The sequence below is a fragment of the Ceratocystis lukuohia genome (genome assembly GCF_044167205.1).
Source record: "Ceratocystis lukuohia strain C4212 chromosome Unknown Supercontig7_pilon, whole genome shotgun sequence".
In the NCBI taxonomy this organism is placed as follows: domain Eukaryota; kingdom Fungi; phylum Ascomycota; class Sordariomycetes; order Microascales; family Ceratocystidaceae; genus Ceratocystis; species Ceratocystis lukuohia.
Window position 1 is genome coordinate 2,032,653 of NW_027263526.1, and position 21,131 is coordinate 2,053,783.

Sequence of the window (21,131 nt, forward strand, 5' to 3'; positions counted from 1 at the left end):
TGCGTGAATTCACTTACACCTCCATTCACACCCTCCTCACATCGACGTCTGTCTGGCTACGCCCTCCTCTTCTCCCTCTCCCTCCTTCCCTCCCCCTCCTCTTTGCTCTCATGGCTTGACGCCCTTGATCATGAAATGACGATGCATCACGACACCCACGATCCTCCCCGTGTTGCAAAGGTGGCAGTGACTCGTAGAACCACCATTGTTTCCAGTGACTCGCCTTACCGCCCAACGTACAGCACCACGCCCAACACATCGGGCTCCAAGGGCTCCTGCTTCCCAACTGTCACGGCGACTGTCACTGCCGGTGCTTCAGCTTCACCCACCGCCTCAGCCACGGCCCCTCCACATTCGCATTCCCTCCCCTCCATCACAGCTACCACTCCATCCCGCCCCCCAAGACCATCCTCTCCTCCTCCCGTGTCTATGATCTCGCAGTTCGGTTCGCCCCTGCCGAAACATAGAGCACGAACACGGCCATCCACATCTTCTGCCGCCTCTTCGGCTTCTGTGATTGCGGCTATAAGACCCCGAAGCTCTAGTGCGAAAGGAAAAACCACTTATGCTCCTCTCCAAGCCGACTGCCCGTTTCCCCAGCGCACAATAAGACCCTCTTCATCTGCTGGATTGCTGCTGGAAAAGACAGCTAATTCTGCCGTTAACTCCTGCAGCACTAGCAATGCCACTAATTCTAGCAACACTGCTACCAGTACCAGTACCAGTGCCACTGCCAACACAAACACCACTCCCGCTAGTGGACTGCCCAGAATACCCGCCCTACCAACCGGCCCTACCTCCAAAGAGGAAAAGCGTCTGGGCAGAATAATCCCTGTCGCTCCTGGTCCCGTACCCCCCGACGAAAGACCAGACTACGGCTGGAACCAACCTGCAGGGGTTATAGCTCATTTCAACGCCAAAGCCAACACCGTTGCAGCCAGGGGGGGTGATAAAAGTAAAAGTGCAAGCTGGACGCAGGGTTTTGTTGAAAAAGGGGCGAAGGGTTCTTCTGCCATTGCCTCTGCCGAGTCAGAGAAAAAACGCTGGAGTTCAAGCACTCTTGCAAGACTCAAGAAATGGAGCAAGCCTTTGACAATGACAAACTCCAAGTCTACAATGCAGGTCGAGGCCTATCTCAAGCAGCAGCGGGACTATGAAGCGCAGCGCATAGCTGACGAGAACCAGCCGCCCATCAAGCTGCCTGACACTGCTGTTGCTGGCACTACCATCGCCGGCCACCGCTACATCGCCATTTCCATTCCCCTGGAGGCCGATCCCTTCAGTCCCTGCCTCTCCCAAAACCAGAGCAACAGCCAGCCTGCTCAGCTGCTGCCCTCGTCTTCATCCCAGCAGCGACAGCAACTCCACCACCACCACCAACACCAACAACAACAACAACAGACGCCACAAAAGCCGTGTAAACCTTCGCCTCACCGCGGCCCGCTCTCTCAACACCCGCTCTCGCTTTCTCCTCCCCCCTCACGCCCACGCGTCTCCTCCCTATCTGCCATCACCACCCAGTCCACTGCAGCAGCAGCAGCAGCTTCTACTGCCACCGTCGCTGCTACAAGCGCTGCTCAGCCGGCTGTATCCATGCAGTCCCATCTGCCACAGCCGGACACCCAAGTGTCTACTGGCCGCCGCAACGCCATCCACACACCCTCCCAATCGATTGGCAATGAAAGCTCTGTATCGCGGCCTGCGACTGAGAGCGGGAGTGACAGTGGGTCCAACACATATGCTGATTCTGTCACCACTGCCACTACCAGTGCCACGTCTACGCCTACAATTAGTGAAAGTGGCCAACGGCCTGGCATGGTGCCGCGCAGATCAACTTCAATGTTGGCCCAAATGAAGCAGCAACAGGCAATGTCTATGTCCATGGCCAAAGATGCTAACAAGGACATCACTGTCACGTCCACTGCCACTAGCACTACCACCACTGTCCAGATTCCCCGCCGCCGTAATGGTACTGTGTCCGGTGGCTTTGCTCGTACTACTGAGTCCATTGACCAAGTGATCTTGGATGGACAGTCTATCTCGCTCCAATCTGCATACCCGAGGCCTGTGCGCCCCGTGCCTGACATCCCTCCGATTGCTGCCCAGAAGGCCAAGCTAGCGCAGATGCAAGCCGCCCGCATGGCTGCTGAGCGCGATGAACCTGAGCGTGACGTTCCATCACGGAACAAGACTACTGGTGGTAGCATGCATTCTGCGTCGTCGTCCAAGACAAGCTTGCAGCTACCGTCATCTCGCTCTCGTCAGCACGATAATGTGGCTAAGGCGACGTCTAACTCTGCTGCACCCTCTGCGGCGTCAAGCTCTGCCAACAGTCGCCGCGAGAACAAGACATTCTCGTCGACCGAAAGCACTCGTGCCAAGGCGTCAACGGAGTGGAGAAAAAACAGACAGGAACGTGTACGTGAAAAGAAGATGCGCGACATCGAGCGGGCACGCTCTGTGCGATCTCAGGGATCACGAAATTCAGTCCAGAGTCCTCTCGAGTCAGCTGTGGCGCCTAGCATGAGCTCAGTCATGGTCATCGTCGACCTGACTCCCCACCAGGTGCCTTCCATTTCCAAGAGTGCGCCGGCATTGGAGGACAAGGCTCATGGCAAAGAACTGTCGCGGTCTAAGCGTCGGTTTAAAAAGATGCGCAGATCGTCGGGTAGCTCTGACTCTGACTCGGACAACGAAAGGCCTGACTCTCGCGGCTCAGTAGCCGAGACGGTGATGAGCACAGCATCAGCCCCGCTTGCCAGACACAGCCACAACCGTGTATCACGCCGCACAGTGCAGGCCTACGATCTCCACGACATGGAGAGACGGCTTCGCAAGCTTGAGCTCAGCTCTGGCGGCAACGCGGTCGTCAAGGCACTGGAGCCAGCACTAGCCAATCTTGATCGCACCCTGATGACTCTCTACGAAGGTCGTGTTGTTGAGTGGATGACTGAGGCCGCGGAAAAGAGACGTTCCCGTATCGTCATGGAGACTCTAGAGAACCAGTCAAATCCCCGCACGCCGGATAGCTCGGTGTATGGTGAGCGGACTTTCAGACTGAGCAGAGGGCCAGAGTAGGGGAATGATGCGGCTAGTGATAAAAGATGACACGTTGAAGCTTTCACCACCACGTCTTCGCTCTTTCCTATTCTGTCTGCTTCTTTGCCTGTTTGCGCCTTCCCTCGTTTTGGTGCTTGGTTTACTCCCGCCTGCAACTTCCCTCAAAAAGCCAACTACACTTTCCTTCCCGGTCTTGGTCTGCCTCCTTCCGCTATTTCATATGTCATGTCACACCACACTTCTTATCTCATACTGACTAAGACCGGGCAAGTGGAAAAAAACCTCATTATTATTCGCCTGTCTATATCTTATTTTCATCATATTTCTGCCTAGTCACACACTCACTTCACATCCCCACTACACACTCTCTCTATTGCGTCTATTATCTTCTTTCTTGTTTCTGCTCTTGCTACTGTCTTCTATTTCTCCTCTTTATAGCGTTTCTTTTGCTCAATTGGGACGGAACGGTTGGATGATCGTTTCTGATGGCTGTCGTTTGTTTTACTCTGTTCGCGGTAAAGCCACTCCATTCCGGTGGTGGCTCTTTTTACTTGTGCGTTCTTTCGTTCTATTCAACTCGTTTTCTGCTTTGTATTCCATCCTTGTTCTCCGTTGATTTCTCTTCTTGACTCCACTACCTCTTGATATCTTGGGCCACCTATTTTTTATTGTCTCTTCTCGATCTGAATGTCCTCATCTTTATTATTCTGTCTCTTCTGCTTAGTATCTTACTGTTCTGAACGCTCTCGTAATACATTTGCAGATTGTTTCTACTGAGTCTGAAGCTTTGATCTTCTTTCCATCCATGTAAAAAGGGCTTAATGATGGGGGCCACGTAATTTGCCAACCCAGACTCTAGAGTTAATAATAGTAAGAACTATCCATTGTTACACACAACTTAACCACATCCGATATAGCCTCCCCCCTGCGTCATCCACCCACATTCTAAGCCCCTCAAATTTCCCCCTCCCCCTTATAGCGCAATATTTTGAAAGGATGTCCTCTCTGATCCTGTTTTGTCCTCATCTGTATCTTCAATCGTCGGTGCCGGTCTCACCGCCAGATTTTGCCGCGAAGATGACGACGACCGTTGGCTGCCGTCATCGTCACCAGGGGCGCTGCTTTCTGATCGTGACTTTCGTACCTTGTCTCGTTCCTCGTCTCTACCGCTATCGCTGTTGGCTTCGGCTGGCGTTGCTGCATCTGCCGCTGTGGTAGTATCTTTATTCTCACTTGAAGGCTCCTGTGGCAAAGGCTTTTGTGAACTACTTGGGGCTGGGGACGCGGATGCTGACACGCCGCTCGTTGAAGCTGGGCCCACCGAGGACCTGTTTGATTGCGTGTGCTGTTGGGTAGCAGCAGGTGGTGTCGACCCCATGGGTGGGCCTGTACGGACGGCATCAAGGTAGAACTTGGTAACGCCTAGAATGCGACCGCTACGTTCGCATGCCTCAACCCACTCGGGCCGTACGACGGGGATATTGTTTTCGACGGCCTTTTCCCAGGCAACACCACGGCCCTCAGTTGTGACAAAGTGCGTCGTGTCAATGCGCACGGAGTCAACGAGTTTGGCGCCAATGCGCTCGACAGCGGCCGTCAATGCCTCGCGGAAATTGGGGGGCATAGCACCGGCCGTTATCGTGATGCCGCTTAGGTCCGTCATCTTGTGCGTACGCACAGTGACCTGCTCGCTCGAGTACGTACCGGCGGTCGTGCGCAGGACCAAGTGAAATGTATATGCCGTGTCAACGGCTAGGCCGCTAATCTTGGTGCTATGCATTTCCAATGGTCGTGGAATGTTGCCGGCCTTTTGGCCGTTGCGATATAGCGATAGTGAGACGAGTTCGGCAGTGGCTAGGTGTATGGGGTCCCATTCGAGTACAACTGAAGTCTGGGTGGCATTGCGGCAGCGCAGCACTGGGGTGGTAGGCTCAGAGGCTCCGAAGCAGCCGTAAATGCGGTCTTGAAGACTTTGGAAGGCCTTGTCAGAAGCGGATTCGGACCCAGTGTTGCGGGAAACTGTAATGTCAACGATACTGCCGGAGGAAATACCGGGTGGAAGCAAAATGGACGGAAACTCAATCTGACAATACGTAGTGGTATAGGTTAGTGATTGAAGTTCATAGGGCCGGGGAACGTAGAGTGAACTAGCGCCAATTGATAGGCAAGGTCACAATATCCAAGGACATACCAAGCGCTTGTCAGGCGTTAGGAGCACAGTGACACCAGCGTCGACCTTGCCGACCGTAAGAGAAACCAACATATTCAAAGAGGAGAGGGAGTATCTGTCGCGAGGTGATGGTAGGCGGCCGGTATGTAGTAAATCGGAGATAGAGATTGGCAAACAGGAATAGATAGCAGAAAAGCACAGGGGCTCTCGCTACTTGATGGCAATCACAAGCGCGACGTTTGGATCGTAAAAATGGTAACAAGACGAGGCGAGGCGAAGAAAGCGGAAGAGACTATCGTGGTCGGTCACCTTGGCAAAAAACAACAAGCCCAAGCTTTTATTGAAGATTGCGCGTCTAGGTAAAGGGACCAAGCACAATGGAGGAGCAGGCAAAAATAAACGAACCGCTTAACAAACAGGCAAGAGAAAAAGAATGGCACGAAATTCAGCGATTTTTGTGGTCAAGACCGTGATGCGATTTAGCCGGGTTGTTGTCAAGCTCTCAATTTGTCCTCTTCTGGGTGGGAGAGCGAGGTGGTGAATCAAAGAGAAGAAGATAGGCTTGCCCCCTCCAAAGCCACAAGCCAAGGCCAAGAAGGCCAGGGATTAAGGCAAGAGCCTGGAGCTCTGTGAAGCTGTGTCCATCCAGCACACGGTTTAAGTGGGCCCGTGCCACTTGGCTGAATGTGTGGCATATGTGTGGCGCACAAGTGGCGTCACTATTTATGTCTTCTATTGCGTCGACTGGGTCCGCGATGAGTCTGCAACGAATCAATGCCATGGCCTAGATTTAATGCTATATGGACAAGTTCCACCAAAGTATGCGCAAATCCTAGCTCCAAACAAATCTAAAAGATATTCCGAGGTTTCCATCCCCTCCTTACCGTCCTGGGTGTTCCCGCCTCGTTCCACCTTCGCTCGATTTCGTCTGCATTCCACACTGGTGGCTGTTTCGGAACTGGGGCCGACTTAGAGTCTGCCGCAACAGACTTGGATGCGCTGGTATTCGAGGTGCTTGACCGATTGGTCCATAGTTTCTTTATCTCAGAAACAAGTTCTGCTTCTTCAGCGAGATGCGCTTTTTGTGTGCTTGATATATTTTCGCCTAGAGGGGGTGTAGCTATAGCCTTCCTCGATCTCTTTAGTATACTGGCCGCGCCTGAAGCAGCCTGTGACTCTGATGACTTTGATATAGTGTAGAAGTTTTCCTTGTCCGCAATAGCGTCGGCCAGCTTCTCTTCAACGCTCTTCACGCGCGGCATACCCTTACTTTCTTCCTCCCACTCCTTTTCAATTTGCGCTAGTAGTGCTTTCTTCTTGTAATGTGGTAAGAAGTCAGCCGGGAACTGGACGGGCTGGAGCAACCGATTGGGATGTGCCTGGGCCGCGAGCTCCCGCAACACAGTTTGAACAACATGTCGACCGATTTCTAGACTCTGGCTACGTTTTAACGTAACTATCTTTGATGGGTTTGTGATCTTGACTAGTAGCGTGCCACACATATCTTGGTTCGGCGGAGTGATGCCTGGTGGCATCTCTCCCTCTGGGAGCACGCGGCCTGTATTGGAATAGCCCTTTTCTTGCATCGCTGCCCAAATGGCGTCGCGTACCCAGCGCTCGACATAGTTGCGCACGACCGGCTGTGCCGTGACGCCTACATGGACGTAGAGAAATAGCGAATGGGTGGCTAGTTTGCGCTCGTACTTGAGCATGTGATACGCACTCATTGGGTGCTCGAGTGCGGAAAAGTATACCGGCATATCAGTGCTGCGGATCGTCGGAAGTGGCGAGTATTTGGGCGCAAATCCCACACCACGCAGATGCGGCGGCAGAACTAGTTTGAAGGGCCGTAGGGATACTGGAGTGCCGATGCCGACGGCTGTCGCCCACTCGCGTGCCTTTGGAAACATGTATGGGTCACGCCGCGGTGGAGTCGAGACAGCTGTAGGTATGATGTATCTCTTTTTGGTCTTCTTTTTGGACGCATCGGTTGCATAGCTTTGTCTAGTTATCGAGATTTGTCTCGGCCTCAGGGAGGAGGGTCTAATTGTGCGTTGTAGTGCATGGTGACGGGGGTAATGATGTAAGTTTTGGCAAGATGTGGCGGCTATTGTGTCAAGAACGGCGGACGTCCGTGTGACGAGCGCATTCGACATTTCTCTGGGGACGAAAAGGAACTTTGTCCTAGGCGTGATAGTAGCATCAACAATGGCAATTGGTAAGTGGCGGACTTGATTGTGATTGAGGAGCTTTGAGTCGTCACTAAGAAATTGCTTGGTTGTTTGTACCCACAAAGTCACTTGCACTACTGCCGAGCTTTAGCCGAAGGCCCGTCTTATCTGATGCGCCCGAGCGGGTAATGACGTATATGGCTGGATTATTTAGGTCTAGCATCACGATTCTTGAATGCCTTAGACTGGATTGGATGCACAAACTTGTCTTTACAAATCTCGTTGGAGAGTTTCATGGCAAATGGTCGTACACTACTACATTCAAGGGTCCATCTACTTCTTGGTATCCTCATCCTCCTCATAATCATCAGGGAGCTCCTCAAATCGCCCTTCCTGTTTGGCTTTGGTGACTGGATTTTCAATATCAACAACGCCAGTACCCCGTAATCTAGAGAGAACATCTATTAGTATGGGGGTCATTTTTTGTTTTAAAAGGGGACTTGAAAAACAGAAAGTAAGACATACCTTTCAAACAACACAAACAATCTCTCTGCTTCGCGCTCCTTCTCCTCATCTGTCATTTCAGGTAGATCGGAAACATCTTCCATGTCAAGCCTTTGTCCCGTGATAGGATTAATCGCATAGCTTGGGCCGTTATTGTTCTGGTTAATGTCGCTCTCTGACATTTTGATGCCCTTGGAAGCAAGGAAACCTGCAGCATTACCAAAGCCAACGACCGTAACAAAGGCCTGCGGACTTCTCTCGGCTAATTCAAAGTAGATATTGAGTGTAGTCTGACAGAAATTGGCGGCTATGGGATTCGAAACTTGGTGAAGCAGTTTGTGCGGAAGTGTGGTCCCACGGCCAAGCGCCTCTTCACGGTCTTTTTCAGACGGGAATATTTTGTCGCACACAGCCTGTTTAGCTGCTTTATCTGATGATTCGGAAAGTCGTAAAATAGTAAGCATTAAGGGTAAGATATCCCTGTCAACTTTGGTGTTGTCCTTTTCATATGCAGCAAGACTAAGCTCGAGGAGCTCGATTAGGCGAGCGACGCTCTCTTTCGAGTAAGTGTAGTTGTTAGGTAGCGGAATAGCGAAGAGACAGTTGATTAGGAGAGTGACTGGTGGTTGAAGAGGATCGTCCTTAGGTATAGCAACTTTGGTGAGAAGATCGAATAGCGGCGAAGTGGTGGGGGAGAATTTATCGACTTGCTTTTCGTACATTAAAGCGAGAGTGGATAAAAGCTTTAGAATGGCGCTTCCGGGTGATGATGGGTCTGCTGTGGGTACATTTGAAGTCCTGGAATGGCGTGTGACAGCCTAGAAATATATGTCAGTGGTTGGGTAATATATATTATGTTGATCTTGGGGAAAGACGTACCTTTGAAATGGCATTAACCAGCTTGCCTTTTTCTAACTGTGGACCCAGGTCTAGTCCAGTTCCAACCAAACTAAACATCATGAGACTGGCACAAGGCAGTTCGTCTTCTTCATCACCTTCCTGTAAGGCGCGAGTATTTATTTGGTTAGCAAGTGACGTAGGTGAGACATGGTTCTACTTACGGCTAGGAGGTCGATGACACTCAAGACATGACCCTTTTCGGTGAAATACCGCCTTAGAGTCGGCTGTAAAACTAGAATGTTGTTTAAGCACCGCAATGCTGCCCTTCTGCGTAGGGTAGGCTTGCCTTTTACAAAGGCAATCTTGGAAATGATGTTGATGGCATTTTCTGAGAGAAGAGCACCTAGCTCCGAAGCTTTTGTGGTGCGGGTAAGAAGATGTAACTGCTTTAGTAGCGCATCGTCATCTAGGAGTTCCTAGGTTAGGTTCTAGAGCATATGAAGGGGATGAGGGTGTAAATTAGACGGGCATACCAGATTTAGAACCTTGTGCCTCGAGCGTGTTCAGGATTGTGCTGATATCGCTAGGCTTGGCTGGTATATTGAGACTCATGGTGGACTTAATAGGAGGAAGAGCCGGCGTAGTGCTGTGAGATAGCGCTGATGCAATAGATATGTGGAAGTCAGTCATGGTCCGTTTAAGACGACGTATCCGAGAGCCTCGCATGACAGGTGATCAGAGATGTCAAAGAAAAGGGCGTAATGTGAGAAAGGGAGAGTGTGTCTGTTTAATTTCCGTCGCTGTGCAAAGGGAAGAAAAAGTATAGTGTAGACCGATATGATCAGGAACGGGGTACAAGGCAAGGTGGTAAGTGATGTGGAAGTCAAGACTAGCGCAAATAAAGATAGAGAACAAGAATAAGGGCAATATGACGAATAATTATGGCAAGGCAAGGTAAACGAGGCCGACGAAGGTGAGTATAAAAGTGCAGGTTTTGGGTGTGTTTCAAGAGAGCAAAGATAAACAGTAGGAAATAGAAGAATGGAGAGAACAAAGATGAGCGAGCGCAGCTTGACGGCTTGAGAAGCGGTCGATAATGCAAGAGAGCAAGAAAAGAAAATAAAAGGAGAAGGGAAACGAAACAGGACCAGGAAGAGGAATAGGAACCGTTGTTAGTTGGTGTGTTGTATGTGCATAGACTTACTATGATGAGAATCTCTTGCTCTTGTGCCTTTGTTCCCCTTGCTGCGCGGCGTGGATCCGGGTCCAGTGTAACAGAAAGATCAGATCAGAATGAGCAAGCAAGATGACAAAAAATAAAAGAAGCGAGAAGACTAGGTGGAGGACAAGACTTGGGTGTTCTGGCTGTTGAGCTGTACATTAGCTTGCTGGGTGACCGCTGTTGATTTGTTGGTGGGGTTGCAGTGGAAATTTAGTTATGGTAGTGATGGGCGGCAGTCTTGGTCTGGGGAGAGGGAAAGGGACCAATAAGAAATCCTATTATGTATGGCAATAATATAGGAAGAGGTGCTTCGGAAATCACCTCACCTGTGATGGGATCAAGGTATGGTTTCAGTGGGCTGCTTTCGTGACAAATGGCGTAAGTTGAGGGAGAGGGGGGGGGGAAATCTATAAGGGAGAATTCTGCCGGGAAAGAGATCTAGTAAAGATTTGTGCAAGTATGGGTAGAATACACTGATAGTCTGGTTCTCCTCTCTCCCTTGCCTCCCTGGCTTGTTTCAAGTGGTGACAAGTGATGAGTGGCCCACGGCACAGAACACGACAAGAACTGAGGGTTGGAAGACTGACTGAATGAAGCCTTGAGACTTGTGTGCTTGGAGTCCTGGTGAATTCAGGGCACAGTAAAGTTTAAACTAGGTTTTCAGGAGATCTGCAGAATGCAGACAGATAAAGGAAGGGTAGTGTAAGAAGGAGGAGTAGAAGAGAAAAAAGCGGGCAAACAAAGGGCAGGCCTAGATCAAACCAAGGGAAACTGAAGTGGTGGAGAGACAGACACCAACAAAGGAGAGAGGACCCCCCCCCTCCTCTGCTATCTCTTTTCTTCTTTCTTTGGAATAAAGGAGGTGCTTGAGCTTCTTCCTGCAGGTCGACTTTTCCTGGGAATAAGGATCTGAAAGTTTAACTGACCTTCTATGGTAGGGGAGACCGAATAGGAAATGATCGAGAACACCAGCAGAACAATAAAGGTAGAAACTGAGGAACACAGAAGAGGTCTGGCTTCTTGTGCTTTGTTTGCTCCTATCAGAAAAAGGAAACTTGGTCGAAAAAAAGAAGCTGGAAAGAAGACACGAAAGTGTACAGCTTTCAGGGGTTTATACTGTTGGAGGGAAGAGGAAAGAGAAGGACATGGAACAGGTTAAGTTGGTCAACACAGAGTCCGTTCGTTTCAAGATTTGGACTAGGCTTGGTCGTCCCTTGTCCATTTCACATCTGCCAAGCAGAAGAAAGAAGAGGAAGAGGAAAAAGAAAGTGCCCTGATGGATCAACAAGGGGACTGTTCAGAGCAAGGTATAGCCAGCCCCCTCTCGGCGTGTCCTTTTTTCGACTGCAGATTCAATAGCAGCGCAGAAGAATACGACGGCCGCTTGTTTCAGGGCTGAGCGATGGTGAAAGCGAAATGCAAGTCCCGAATGACGAAAGCTTTGGCCTTGCCTTGTCTCCTTGTTCGTCTCTTGTCAGCTATCAACTAAAAAACAACTCTTCAGACTGCCTTTATAAAGAGGGGCCGACATGGATACATGGGCTGGGCTTAGCTGGCAAAAGGGGAGGGAGAGGGATGACGACAGCTGTAGACAATGGAAAAGGAAAGGAGAGGGGCCTTGTAATCAGGGACTGACAAATTATTCTTCGTGGGTTGATTTGGAGTAAGAAGTACTGTAGATCGAATTATCTTCATGTTTGCTCTTTGGCGACATGTAAAGAGCATGCCAAACTACGCACCTATGTCCGTGATTAGTAAGCACAATTTACCGTTGGGATTAGCCGCGGTTTAGCCGATATTATGTGAGATATTTCTTAGGAAGCCGTCAGCTCCGTCGCCATGGCCATCGTCAAGGTAATGACGACTCGACAGGAAATGAAATACGTCCTATTAAAGATAGCACACAAATCGAGTATATATATATGAGTTTTTTTCCCCAAAACTAAAAGCAAAGTCACATTTTCCCTCTGGCCAACCCAGCGAATGTCCCCAGCCAGTTCAATCTCCTCCCTCTACCCGTTGTTCTCTACTCTAAACGTTCAGCTCAGCAGTCGACGCAGAGTTGAGGTACTTGCGGTACGGCTGTAGCTTTTTGTCGAGCACGCCATTGGGGCCTGCGAAGCGCTCTGTCATACCGGCTGAGCGGCCGATAAACAGCTTAGGGTCCATCATCTCGTCGATCTCGTCCTTGATGGGAGCCTGTATTTCGCACACATTAGTAAGTAGCTTTACGAGAAGAAAACCTATATTGCCACAGTATTTCAGAACTTACAAAGAAGGGGTTCGACTTCATGCGCTCTACAAGATCATTCTTCTTTCCCTCTTGCTTGACCACCTTAGCCGCCTGGTGCGACAGTACGCGAACCTCCTCGTGGGCGTCCTGGCGCGAGATACCCAGCTGCACCATTCTCATGAGGATGTTTTCAGTGACCATGAAGGGTAGCTCCTGTGCTAGCTGCTCGCGGAACTGCGCCTCGTTAACAACCAGGCCGTTGGTAACGTTGTCTAACGACAGCAAGATCGAGTCGGCTAGTAGGAACATCTCGGGGATGTCCATGCGGCGCACAGCCGAGTCGTCTAGCGTACGCTCGAACCACTGGTTGCTGAAGGTATCGGCAAAGTTGGCATTGATAGTTTTGAGCTTGCGGCCCAAGGCGCAAATGCGCTCCGACCGCATGGGGTTGCGCTTAAAGCTCATGGCCGAAGAGCCAATCTGTGTTGACTCAAAGGGCTCGTCCATGACCTTGTCGTGAGCGTGGTGGCGGAGATCAGCTGCAATTCGCACAGCCGTGGCACCTAGCGCCGAAATGGCGTTGGCAACACGCAGGTCAACCTTGCGCGTGTAGGTCTGGGTAGAGATATCGTAAATAGCGGAGAAGCCGGCCTTCTGGCACAGAATCTGGTTTAGCTTATCAATCTTCTCCTCGTCGCCCTTGAAAACCTCCATGAAAGAGGCCTGCGAGCCGGTAGCACCCTGGGCACCGCGGAACTTGAGCTCGGCACGCACGTGCTCAATGTCCTCCAGATCCATCATGAGGTCCTGGGCCCATTGGCAGACACGGCGGCCAAGGGTGATGGGCTGAGCGGCCTGGTAGTGACTGCGAAGAAAGTTAACTGTTAACAAACCAGAAAACTCTAGTATTTCACAACTGAGAGGCATGGCTTAAGGGAACAGGCCCTTCCTTACGTGAAACCTAGGATGGGAAAGTCCTTCCACTCCATGGCGAACTTTGCAAGGTTATCAATAACCTTAGCGAGCTTAGGTAGCAGCAAGTCCAGAGCATCGCGTAGAAAGATTAGGTCAGCGTTATCGGTGACGTAGCATGAGGTGGCGCCAACGTGAATGATGCCAGCAGCCTTGGGAGCAACCTGGCCAAAGGCGTAGACGTGAGCTATGGATAAGTAGTGGCTGTTAGCTTTGTATCTGCGTGTCGGCATTGCAGACGATCTGCTTGCTGTATAATTTATGCCAACAAGCCTTGTTACAGCTGGGTCTTAGTTTGCTAATAGGGTTGACTTACCCATGACATCATGGCGACGGCGCTTCTCCTCCTCGGCAGCAATCTTGAAGCCCTCGTCGGTGATGGTGACATTGTCGCGCAGTTGCTGGATCTGTTCCTCAGTGAAGTCTAGACCGAGCTCCTTCTCAGCCTCGGCTAGCCATACCCACAATTGGCGCCAGGTCGAGACACGAGTACGGGCCGAGAAGAGCTCCATCATTTCCTTGCCTATGCAACAAAAGAGGGGGGGGGGTGTGTTGTTAGTTCGGGGAGATCCGGACAACCGCCGGCTGCCGGTTGGTACCAAGGCGCGGGCGTTTTGGAGGGAGAGTGCGGGATCACATACTGGCGTAACGCGCGCCAAGAGGCGTCTCATAGCTGTCGTAATTGACCATTGTGATATAAAAGTGTGTGATAAGAATCAAGTTAACCTGATTTAACGACAGTAAAGAAGTTCGAGGGTCGGAGGGAAAAGAGGAGGAAGAAAATTAATGAGAAAATTATGGCGAAATAATTTTACTATATGGGAAGAAAACTAATTCAGCCAGTGGGCGAGCTATAGTCTTTGCTGAGAGCGTAGAGCCGCTAAAGCTCACTACTACTACAGGTGCACTTGAGCTTATGGGGTACTAAGACAACTACTAACTCTTACAAATTTACCCCGCCATAGAGACTATGCGCTTATAAGGAAATGGAGGGGCAAATGATTTTTTTTAGTAGCTGGATTTTCTGCCCTGCGGATAGAAAGCGGTGAAGAAAGATTGACTGACTTGGGCAACATTAAGTGTGGAGACTGGTTGTTTGCAATCTTGACAGCTTGGTAGAGAAAATGTATAACTAAGACGATATCCATGCATATAGTCATTCGATTGTCATGATAGAATATGCAGCCACTAAAACTCTGTCGAGCTTGACCAGGCTATGAGATAGCTCTCTTTCTATACGTCTCACTCTAGAGATACTAATTCATTAGAATATTAATAAATATTTCGTGATCGGTTAGTAGACAGATCAACCGAACGTAACGACTAAAGAGTACTCAGTCCGTGTCTCATCCTCATTCTTCTATTCCTTTAACCTTCCGCTCGGCATGGGCTATAGCGGCGCTTACATTTCGGTTCTACTTAGGATCGATTAACCATTCACACATAACCACGACCAAGATCACCAACTTTCGCCATATAGTCCAAGTATCTTGGACGACAAAAGTAGTGTGTAAAGTGCTATCTGGGAGTTATGACCATATTCGGAAGAGTTTGCTCATGGTATGATGGGTCTTGTAGTTGTAACTCTTGTGTTACCATAGACAAGAATACAAGTCACCGAATAGGAAGGGACACAGACATCGCAAACAATGCCGTGTGTGGTTGCCGCTGACGGATTGCTCCTGTGGATGTGGATGAAAGGGCAGAGACGGAAATACGACGAGAGCAGTTGCCGAAACAATGAGACCAAGGTCAGGCATAATTGAAGAAATTTTATCTTGGTCTTTCCTCATTTTAATTCTGTAGATGACAAAAGAAAAGCGGTGAACCATATCTTCTAGCCTGATCGAACGCTCAAACTTTCGGACTGAGTCTACGGTCTAACTTTGTTTGCTGCCCTTTCTGAGACGAGCTATAACATGATATTGGTGTTATCATGGCGCAGCTTCTTCTCTGCATTGCCATTTTCTTCACAGCTCTAATAAGGGCAGCCTCAATCGACAATGACGCATCTGCTGTCATAGGCATATATTCAACCGGAACTACAGGTATGTCGCTAGAGCCCCCTGACAGAAGCTGGCGAGTAATGGCATGGCTAGATACACATTGCATTTGACTCTTTTCCTTGACCACTAACTTCGCGCTCTTTTCCGTCTCAAGTCGTTACTGCTAAATGTACAGGGGAAAATGCCCAGTACACTACCTGGGATGGCACTGTTGGCTGTCGGTGGCTTTCTCTTCCTGCTAGCGATCAATTAACGACGACCTCCATTTCACGCGGCCTAAGTTGCGCAGCCTTGGCCTTACCACACCCTCAGGCCCTATCAACACCCGCACCCATGCCCTCTGCTGCCATTATGAGCTTCGCTGAGGGCGATAGCGTGCGTCTGTTTGCCAGCATGACGACAAGAACTGTTACATGCGGAGGTGCGGGGTGCGGCACACTGCGTGTTTGGGATTTTGATGATGGGCCGACGCCGGTGGCTGGCGAATTGGGAGTTCTAGTGACATGTTTGGATGATCTTGCACTTCCGCCAGAGGCGCAAAATGGGGTGCTGTACCGAAACGTGCAGTTGGCGACATCCATGTTCTCCACCTTACCTGCACCATCAAATAGTGAGATTCAAGAGCACCTAAACTACACAAGGAGTAAGTTCTAACACTCTAAATACGTTCTAGGCGCAAACGCTTCCATAGCATCACTATCGCCCGAATCCTCGGAGAGCCCCACACATACTCCCCACCGAATATCTAGTGGTGCCATAGCTGGAATTGCCGTCGGTGCCATTGCCAGCTTGGGGCTGCTTATCACACTACTATTCTTCGTCCGACGGATATGTCGCCGCAGGCATTCCAGCCGCCCTCACTCTAACTCTACTATACCTGGTCCACAATCGTCTTCTCCCATGCCAAATGCCGTCCAGAGCGGGGAAAAGACACCGGCAGACTATCTCTCACTAACCGGCGCTGCGTCCGAGTTAGATTCACCCAAAGTTTCGTGGGCGCTATGGCGTCGGGTAAGGGCTACAGATGTTCCGCAGGAGCTACCCCCGAACTCGCGACAGGCTGAGTTGCCTGCATCTGTGGCAATGCCGCTTGAACTAGACGATACATCTTATAGTCTAACAATGAGCTCAGCAGTGCCAGGGGCGCTAGAGAGGCGGGCCCAGGAACGGGAGCGGAGTAGGCGAGAGGAGCAGGCTGGTGAAACAGCAGATAATACACCGGTGCATCCTTATGACTTTTATTCTCCATGGGATAGAAGTTTGGGTCTACAGGCCGAGAGAGATGGCGAGTAAGAAGGTGCGAAGCGACAGTATATTTTGTTTAGCGTGTTGTGACAGTTCGGTGGTAGGAACTATAGATCAACTTTTCACAAATGGTGACGGTAAATGAGCGGTAGTATAAGTATATTTCAACAAAATTCCAACGGCCAGTAGCAAAGTGGCAAGCCCAGTGAAACAAGAAGCAACAAGAGGCAGAGGAAACAAATAGTTTTGTGTACTTTTGGGCTTCAGGCAACCATGAAGGAAGAGAGGATGGGCAGATGGTCAAGGACAAATGGTGAAATGAGGCAAGAAAAAGCAAAGCACGAGTCTGGAATAAAACAGACGTAAGAGAAAACAAAACCACCCACGAAAATTACAGCCCTCTGAGGCTAATAAATAAAAGCAAAGCCAACAATACATGAAAAAATAAAAAAATAAAACAAGGGAAAATGACATGAAATTTGCATCAGTATTCGTCATCATCCCGCGGTGTCCACTGCTCTGGTGTGAACTTAGGATTTTTGAAGTGCGCCCTATTGAAATGACTGTTCTTATAGCTCATAACTGGCTGACTCTGTTTGAATGAATCTCCAAGCTGGAAGTACTGCATGCTGAAGCGTAGCGGATACTGCTGTGTGGCATTAGAGCTCGTCGCTGATACTAATGGTGATGATGACGTTGGACGTGCGAGTGGCGGCAGCATCGACTGCAGCATTTCCGTTGAGGGTGACTGCACGGTGGGGGAAGGAGTCTCTGAAATAGGAGTCATGGATTGACGCGAATGAGGCATATGCAAATACAATGGGAGCGGGGGTTTTGCAGGCGTCACAGCATCAAATGCGATGCGGAGGTCAGACGTCCTGGCGGAACCAGGGACCAGTGGCGGCTTCTGAGAAGGAGCCATGCTCATGCCAACATCGGCGCCCCAGGCATTAGTCTCCATGGGCATGAAGCCATGGCCAACGGACATGGGTACTTTGCCAGGCATAGAGGGAGCTGGGGAAGGGAACTTAGAAAGGCCAGGAATCATAGCCAACTGTGAGAAATCAAACGTAGCAAAGGAAGCGAGATGGTTGTGGGCGCTTTCAAATTTATTGTCATTGTGATAGGAAACATCGACCTTGTTTATCTGGACTTGAATGCGCCCTTTGTAAAGAATATCGTAGTGCTCGGGTCGGAACAGGAGATAGATAGCGCGGCCAGCCTCATTGGCAACTTTAATATCACCATCCGCGGGTATCTGGTGAGTGTTGGGCTGTGTGCCCTTACTCCGATCCAAGTAGACTATTTGAAGCACCATGTTGATAGGCCTGAGAAGAGCAGCTGCCAGGGCGTCAATGCCAAGATGATCAATCTCACGATTGGGAAGTTCAATCACTTGAGAGCAGAAGCCAGCAAGGCCGAGACCACCAGTAAAAGGTTCGTATTCCGGGTTACCTTTGATGGTGGTAGCAGCTAAAAGGCGCATGTGGTACATGATTGCGCTTTGAGTGTCGGCGTCATTGAAGGCAGCGGTGATGAGGGCCATGCTATCACTGAGAGAAGAGATATTGGCGCTAAGATTCTTCAACAATGTGATCGTCTGCTCAGCCATATCATCAAACAGCATGGCATCGTAGCCGCCAATTTTTTCCAGGGCATCATTGAATGAAATAAGTCGAAGTATTTCATGTTGAATTAAGTTCTGGTCCTGAATCTCAGCGAGCTTCTCAAAATAGGAAAAGGCAATAGCTGTGTAGAGTTAGAAAGCTGCAGCATACGTTTGTTTGGTTTTAAATTGTGAACATACCGCGCCATCCACAGTTCCCGTCGCCTTGTATGGGACGATAGTGGCTGTATGTTTGAGGCAGGGCCTAGACAGGAGACATTAGTACACTGAATGTGTAGGGTATGGGGATGTGGGGATGATGGATAGACGGTGGATTATTAGTGGTGATGGGGGGTTTCATACACTGGTCTTCTCAATGTACACGGGGTCGGCACGGGCATAGGCCTCAGTAATGGCCACGCTAGATATTTTGTCACCAACAAGAGGGCCCTGCAGATAGATAGATTCCATTGGTATTAGCAAGCTATGTTTTATTGTTATTCTGTAATTTTCTCATCCAAGGCAAGCATACCTGAAGTTCGGGCTGGTAGTCACGAGCTAGTGCTTCCTGAGCCGCAATATCGTCAGCAAAAGCTGCGGCGGTATGGGACAGGTCATCGCTAGTGCCCATGGCGGTTGATGAGTAAAGTAACGGCGAAATCGGCAGCGGCAAGGAAAAAGGAATCGAAGGTTGGTAATCGCGCTGAATGGTAGCTGCAATAGTAGGCGACGATGAGTTGTTCTGCGGGTGCAGGTAATGTGGGCTGGGCGGGGTGGAAGCTAAAGAGCCAGGGGCAGAGAGTAGCGAAAGCGACGAATTCCAAGGGCTTGCCTCTAGAGTAGGAAAGTAGCTCGAGGTAGATGTATTGACAGTCCTTGGAACAGCAGCTGAGGAAGTATCCGAGACGGATGTTGCTAGAGGTTGAGCAAGAGGAAGTTGGGAGTGATGCTGATGTGCAACAGCTGATGATGGCTGTGAGGATTGACTTTGGTCAACGAGCTGAGGATAGTGGGTCTCGCGGGGAAAGCCGAAATCAAGGCCAAGTTGATCCTGACACTGCTCTTGCTGATGGTCTCCAAGAGGAAGCTGATGCGCCGAACGCAGATTTGAAGGTTGGTTTTGATAGTGGCGATCAGGACGACCGTGGTGGTGGAGGCGCTGGCTCTGCTGCGGCTGAGCGTGGTGGTACTGCTGGTGCAGGTTGAGAAAAGGCTCCGTAAAAATCTCAAGCGGTTGGGGAGCTGAAGATGACGATGGTGGCTGAGACTGAGACTGGCTTTGACTCGGGTTCACGTCTAATCGCTGGCCATGGCAGGGCTTGGATTGCTGATTGTGGTGTGCAAAGTGTGGCAGAGGCGGATAGTAATCATCCATGCCCTGAGGAAGGCCCGCTGAGGGGAGCCCTGCATAATCGCGAGCGCTGATACAGCGGCCCAGGCCTGGGATAGGCCCATGTGAATCTGGGTTGGAGGGGGGTCTATAGGCAGCGTTGACCGCTGTAGGACCCGCTCCAGGGACTTGGCCTGTAGCGGCTACAGCAGTAACTGCAGGGGTCACAAGATCCATTGCGGCACAAGTTTTACCGAAGTAAACAGTGGAAAATGGATCTAGCTGCGGCTGGAACATTTTTGAGGGAGGGCTCTCTTTCCCTTTTATTTTAGCGCTATAAAATAGGGTCGCGCAGCGCAGCAAGAGGCAGGAGCAGGCAACGCTAAGTGGGAAGCTTTGGCTTGAGCTTCTGGTTTTGACAAGATTAAAAACAAGCTTGGAGATAAGTAGCCCAGCTTGAAGACTGGGCGAAGGATTTCCAAGGACAGGCAACTTCCCTGCTGAATAGCCCAAAACAAGCAAGGTGAAGATCCTTTCAAGTTCAGGTAGAAGCTAAATAGCTAGCTTTGGGAGCTGATCAACAAAGAAAGCTATTGTTTCAACTTCAATGTGCGTGCCATACATCCAGTCAGTCTTGGAGTTGGCTGTATCCTGTTTGGCTGCCTGGAACCCTTCAATGATAGGCTGTACTGGTATTAATAGGGCAAGACACAAGGAGTGAGCACAAAGGAGAACAGAAAAAGCAAGTTCAAACCAAATGCTGCAAGGAAGGAAGTTGCAGTTGCGAGAGCCGCAGTAAATTCTCACACAACGCCTTAAAAGGCAGTAACCCACAATAGCAAGAGCAAGAAGAGAGAGAGGAAAAAAGATGGTGGAGAGACGGTGTACAAAGCACAAGGATGAAAGAGGTCAAGTATTTATGAAAGCCCGGGCAGATCAAGCAAGGCATCAAGACATCAACAGATTTAATTTCAACAAAAATAGGAAGAGAGGGGAACACGAAACGAAGGAGAAGGAATGATGAGAGAATAGAGAGAGAGAGAAAGAGGGAAGTAGGAGAGGAAGCGAGAAGGAGATGGGCACAGGTGGAAAGAGCAAGACAAGACAGGCCGGAAGTAAAGGAAGGAAGCACACAAGAAGGGACGGAGAGGGGGAGATAAAAAATAGGCAATACTAGATGGGCTGGAGGAGGCAAAGTAGATACACTGGCTCCTTGTGGCAGTTGAATATTAGAGCAGCGGAGAAAAGGCTGTGAAACAGGAAGGACAAAGAAGAATCAGCACACGGAAACAAGCTACTAGTAGTGTAGATATCGCAGCAACGACACAATAAGTTGAGCAAGGAGACAGAGGGCACAGAGAGCAAGGCAAACTGGAGAATCTATTTGGGCAACCTAAAGAGAAAGAACTTGGAAAAGAGGAACGGAAGGAACAAGGAAAGGAAAGGAAGGAAGCAGAGTGGAGGTCTACTTGATACTCTTTGTCTGTCTACCTCTTTGCTTTGCCATTGCGTTTGCTATGGAATCATTTGATCCAAGGGAAGCTAGAGAGCCAACAATTGCACCGCGTGGCAGCACAATGCACAGAGGACAAAGGAACAATGGGCGTAATGATGCAAGCCTGAACAAAGCATGTAAAATGAGAAGTGACATAAAGAGTCGATATCATAACGCATATGTTTACTTTGTATCTTGGTATGCTGGTGTACATGGGTACTTTCCAAGTGGTTGCGGCTACTGCTACTTCCAGCCTTGCCTCAGGAAATAGACGGCT

General features: G+C 49.9%; 5 protein-coding genes across 5 annotated transcripts; 2 read left to right on the forward strand and 3 right to left on the reverse strand.

Moving 5' to 3' along the window:
• Positions 1-135: 135 nt before the first annotated feature.
• Positions 136-3,078, forward strand: HOO65_070436 (uncharacterized protein; the record flags this gene model as incomplete). The annotated part of the gene is made up of 1 exon (XM_071001330.1): positions 136-3,078. The coding sequence occupies one exon, from the start codon at positions 136-138 to the stop codon at positions 3,076-3,078; it is 2,943 nt and encodes a 980-aa protein (XP_070857154.1).
• Positions 3,079-4,033: 955 nt separating this feature from the next.
• Positions 4,034-9,471, reverse strand: HOO65_070437 (Cell fusion protein cfr1; the record flags this gene model as incomplete). Its single annotated transcript, XM_071004775.1, has 8 exons — positions 4,034-5,143; positions 5,252-5,296; positions 6,115-7,273; positions 7,739-7,849; positions 7,927-8,723; positions 8,785-8,904; positions 8,967-9,211; positions 9,279-9,471. The coding sequence occupies 8 exons, from the start codon at positions 9,469-9,471 to the stop codon at positions 4,034-4,036; spliced, it is 3,780 nt and encodes a 1,259-aa protein (XP_070857155.1).
• Positions 9,472-11,998: 2,527 nt separating this feature from the next.
• On the reverse strand, positions 11,999-13,862 carry HOO65_070438 (Adenylosuccinate lyase; the record flags this gene model as incomplete). The annotated part of the gene is made up of 5 exons (XM_071004972.1): positions 11,999-12,166; positions 12,240-13,065; positions 13,155-13,359; positions 13,489-13,695; positions 13,814-13,862. 5 exons carry the CDS (start codon positions 13,860-13,862, stop codon positions 11,999-12,001), a joined length of 1,455 nt encoding a protein of 484 aa, XP_070857156.1.
• A 1,246-nt stretch (positions 13,863-15,108) lies between these two features.
• HOO65_070439 (uncharacterized protein) lies at positions 15,109-16,471 on the forward strand (the record flags this gene model as incomplete). Its single annotated transcript, XM_071005042.1, has 3 exons — positions 15,109-15,220; positions 15,354-15,788; positions 15,852-16,471. 3 exons carry the CDS (start codon positions 15,109-15,111, stop codon positions 16,469-16,471), a joined length of 1,167 nt encoding a protein of 388 aa, XP_070857157.1.
• A 611-nt stretch (positions 16,472-17,082) lies between these two features.
• On the reverse strand, positions 17,083-19,656 carry HOO65_070440 (Ubiquitin thioesterase OTUB1; the record flags this gene model as incomplete). Its single annotated transcript, XM_071004894.1, has 5 exons — positions 17,083-17,194; positions 17,242-18,172; positions 18,231-18,294; positions 18,393-18,479; positions 18,562-19,656. 5 exons carry the CDS (start codon positions 19,654-19,656, stop codon positions 17,083-17,085), a joined length of 2,289 nt encoding a protein of 762 aa, XP_070857158.1.
• Between the last annotated feature and the right edge of the window lie 1,475 nt (positions 19,657-21,131).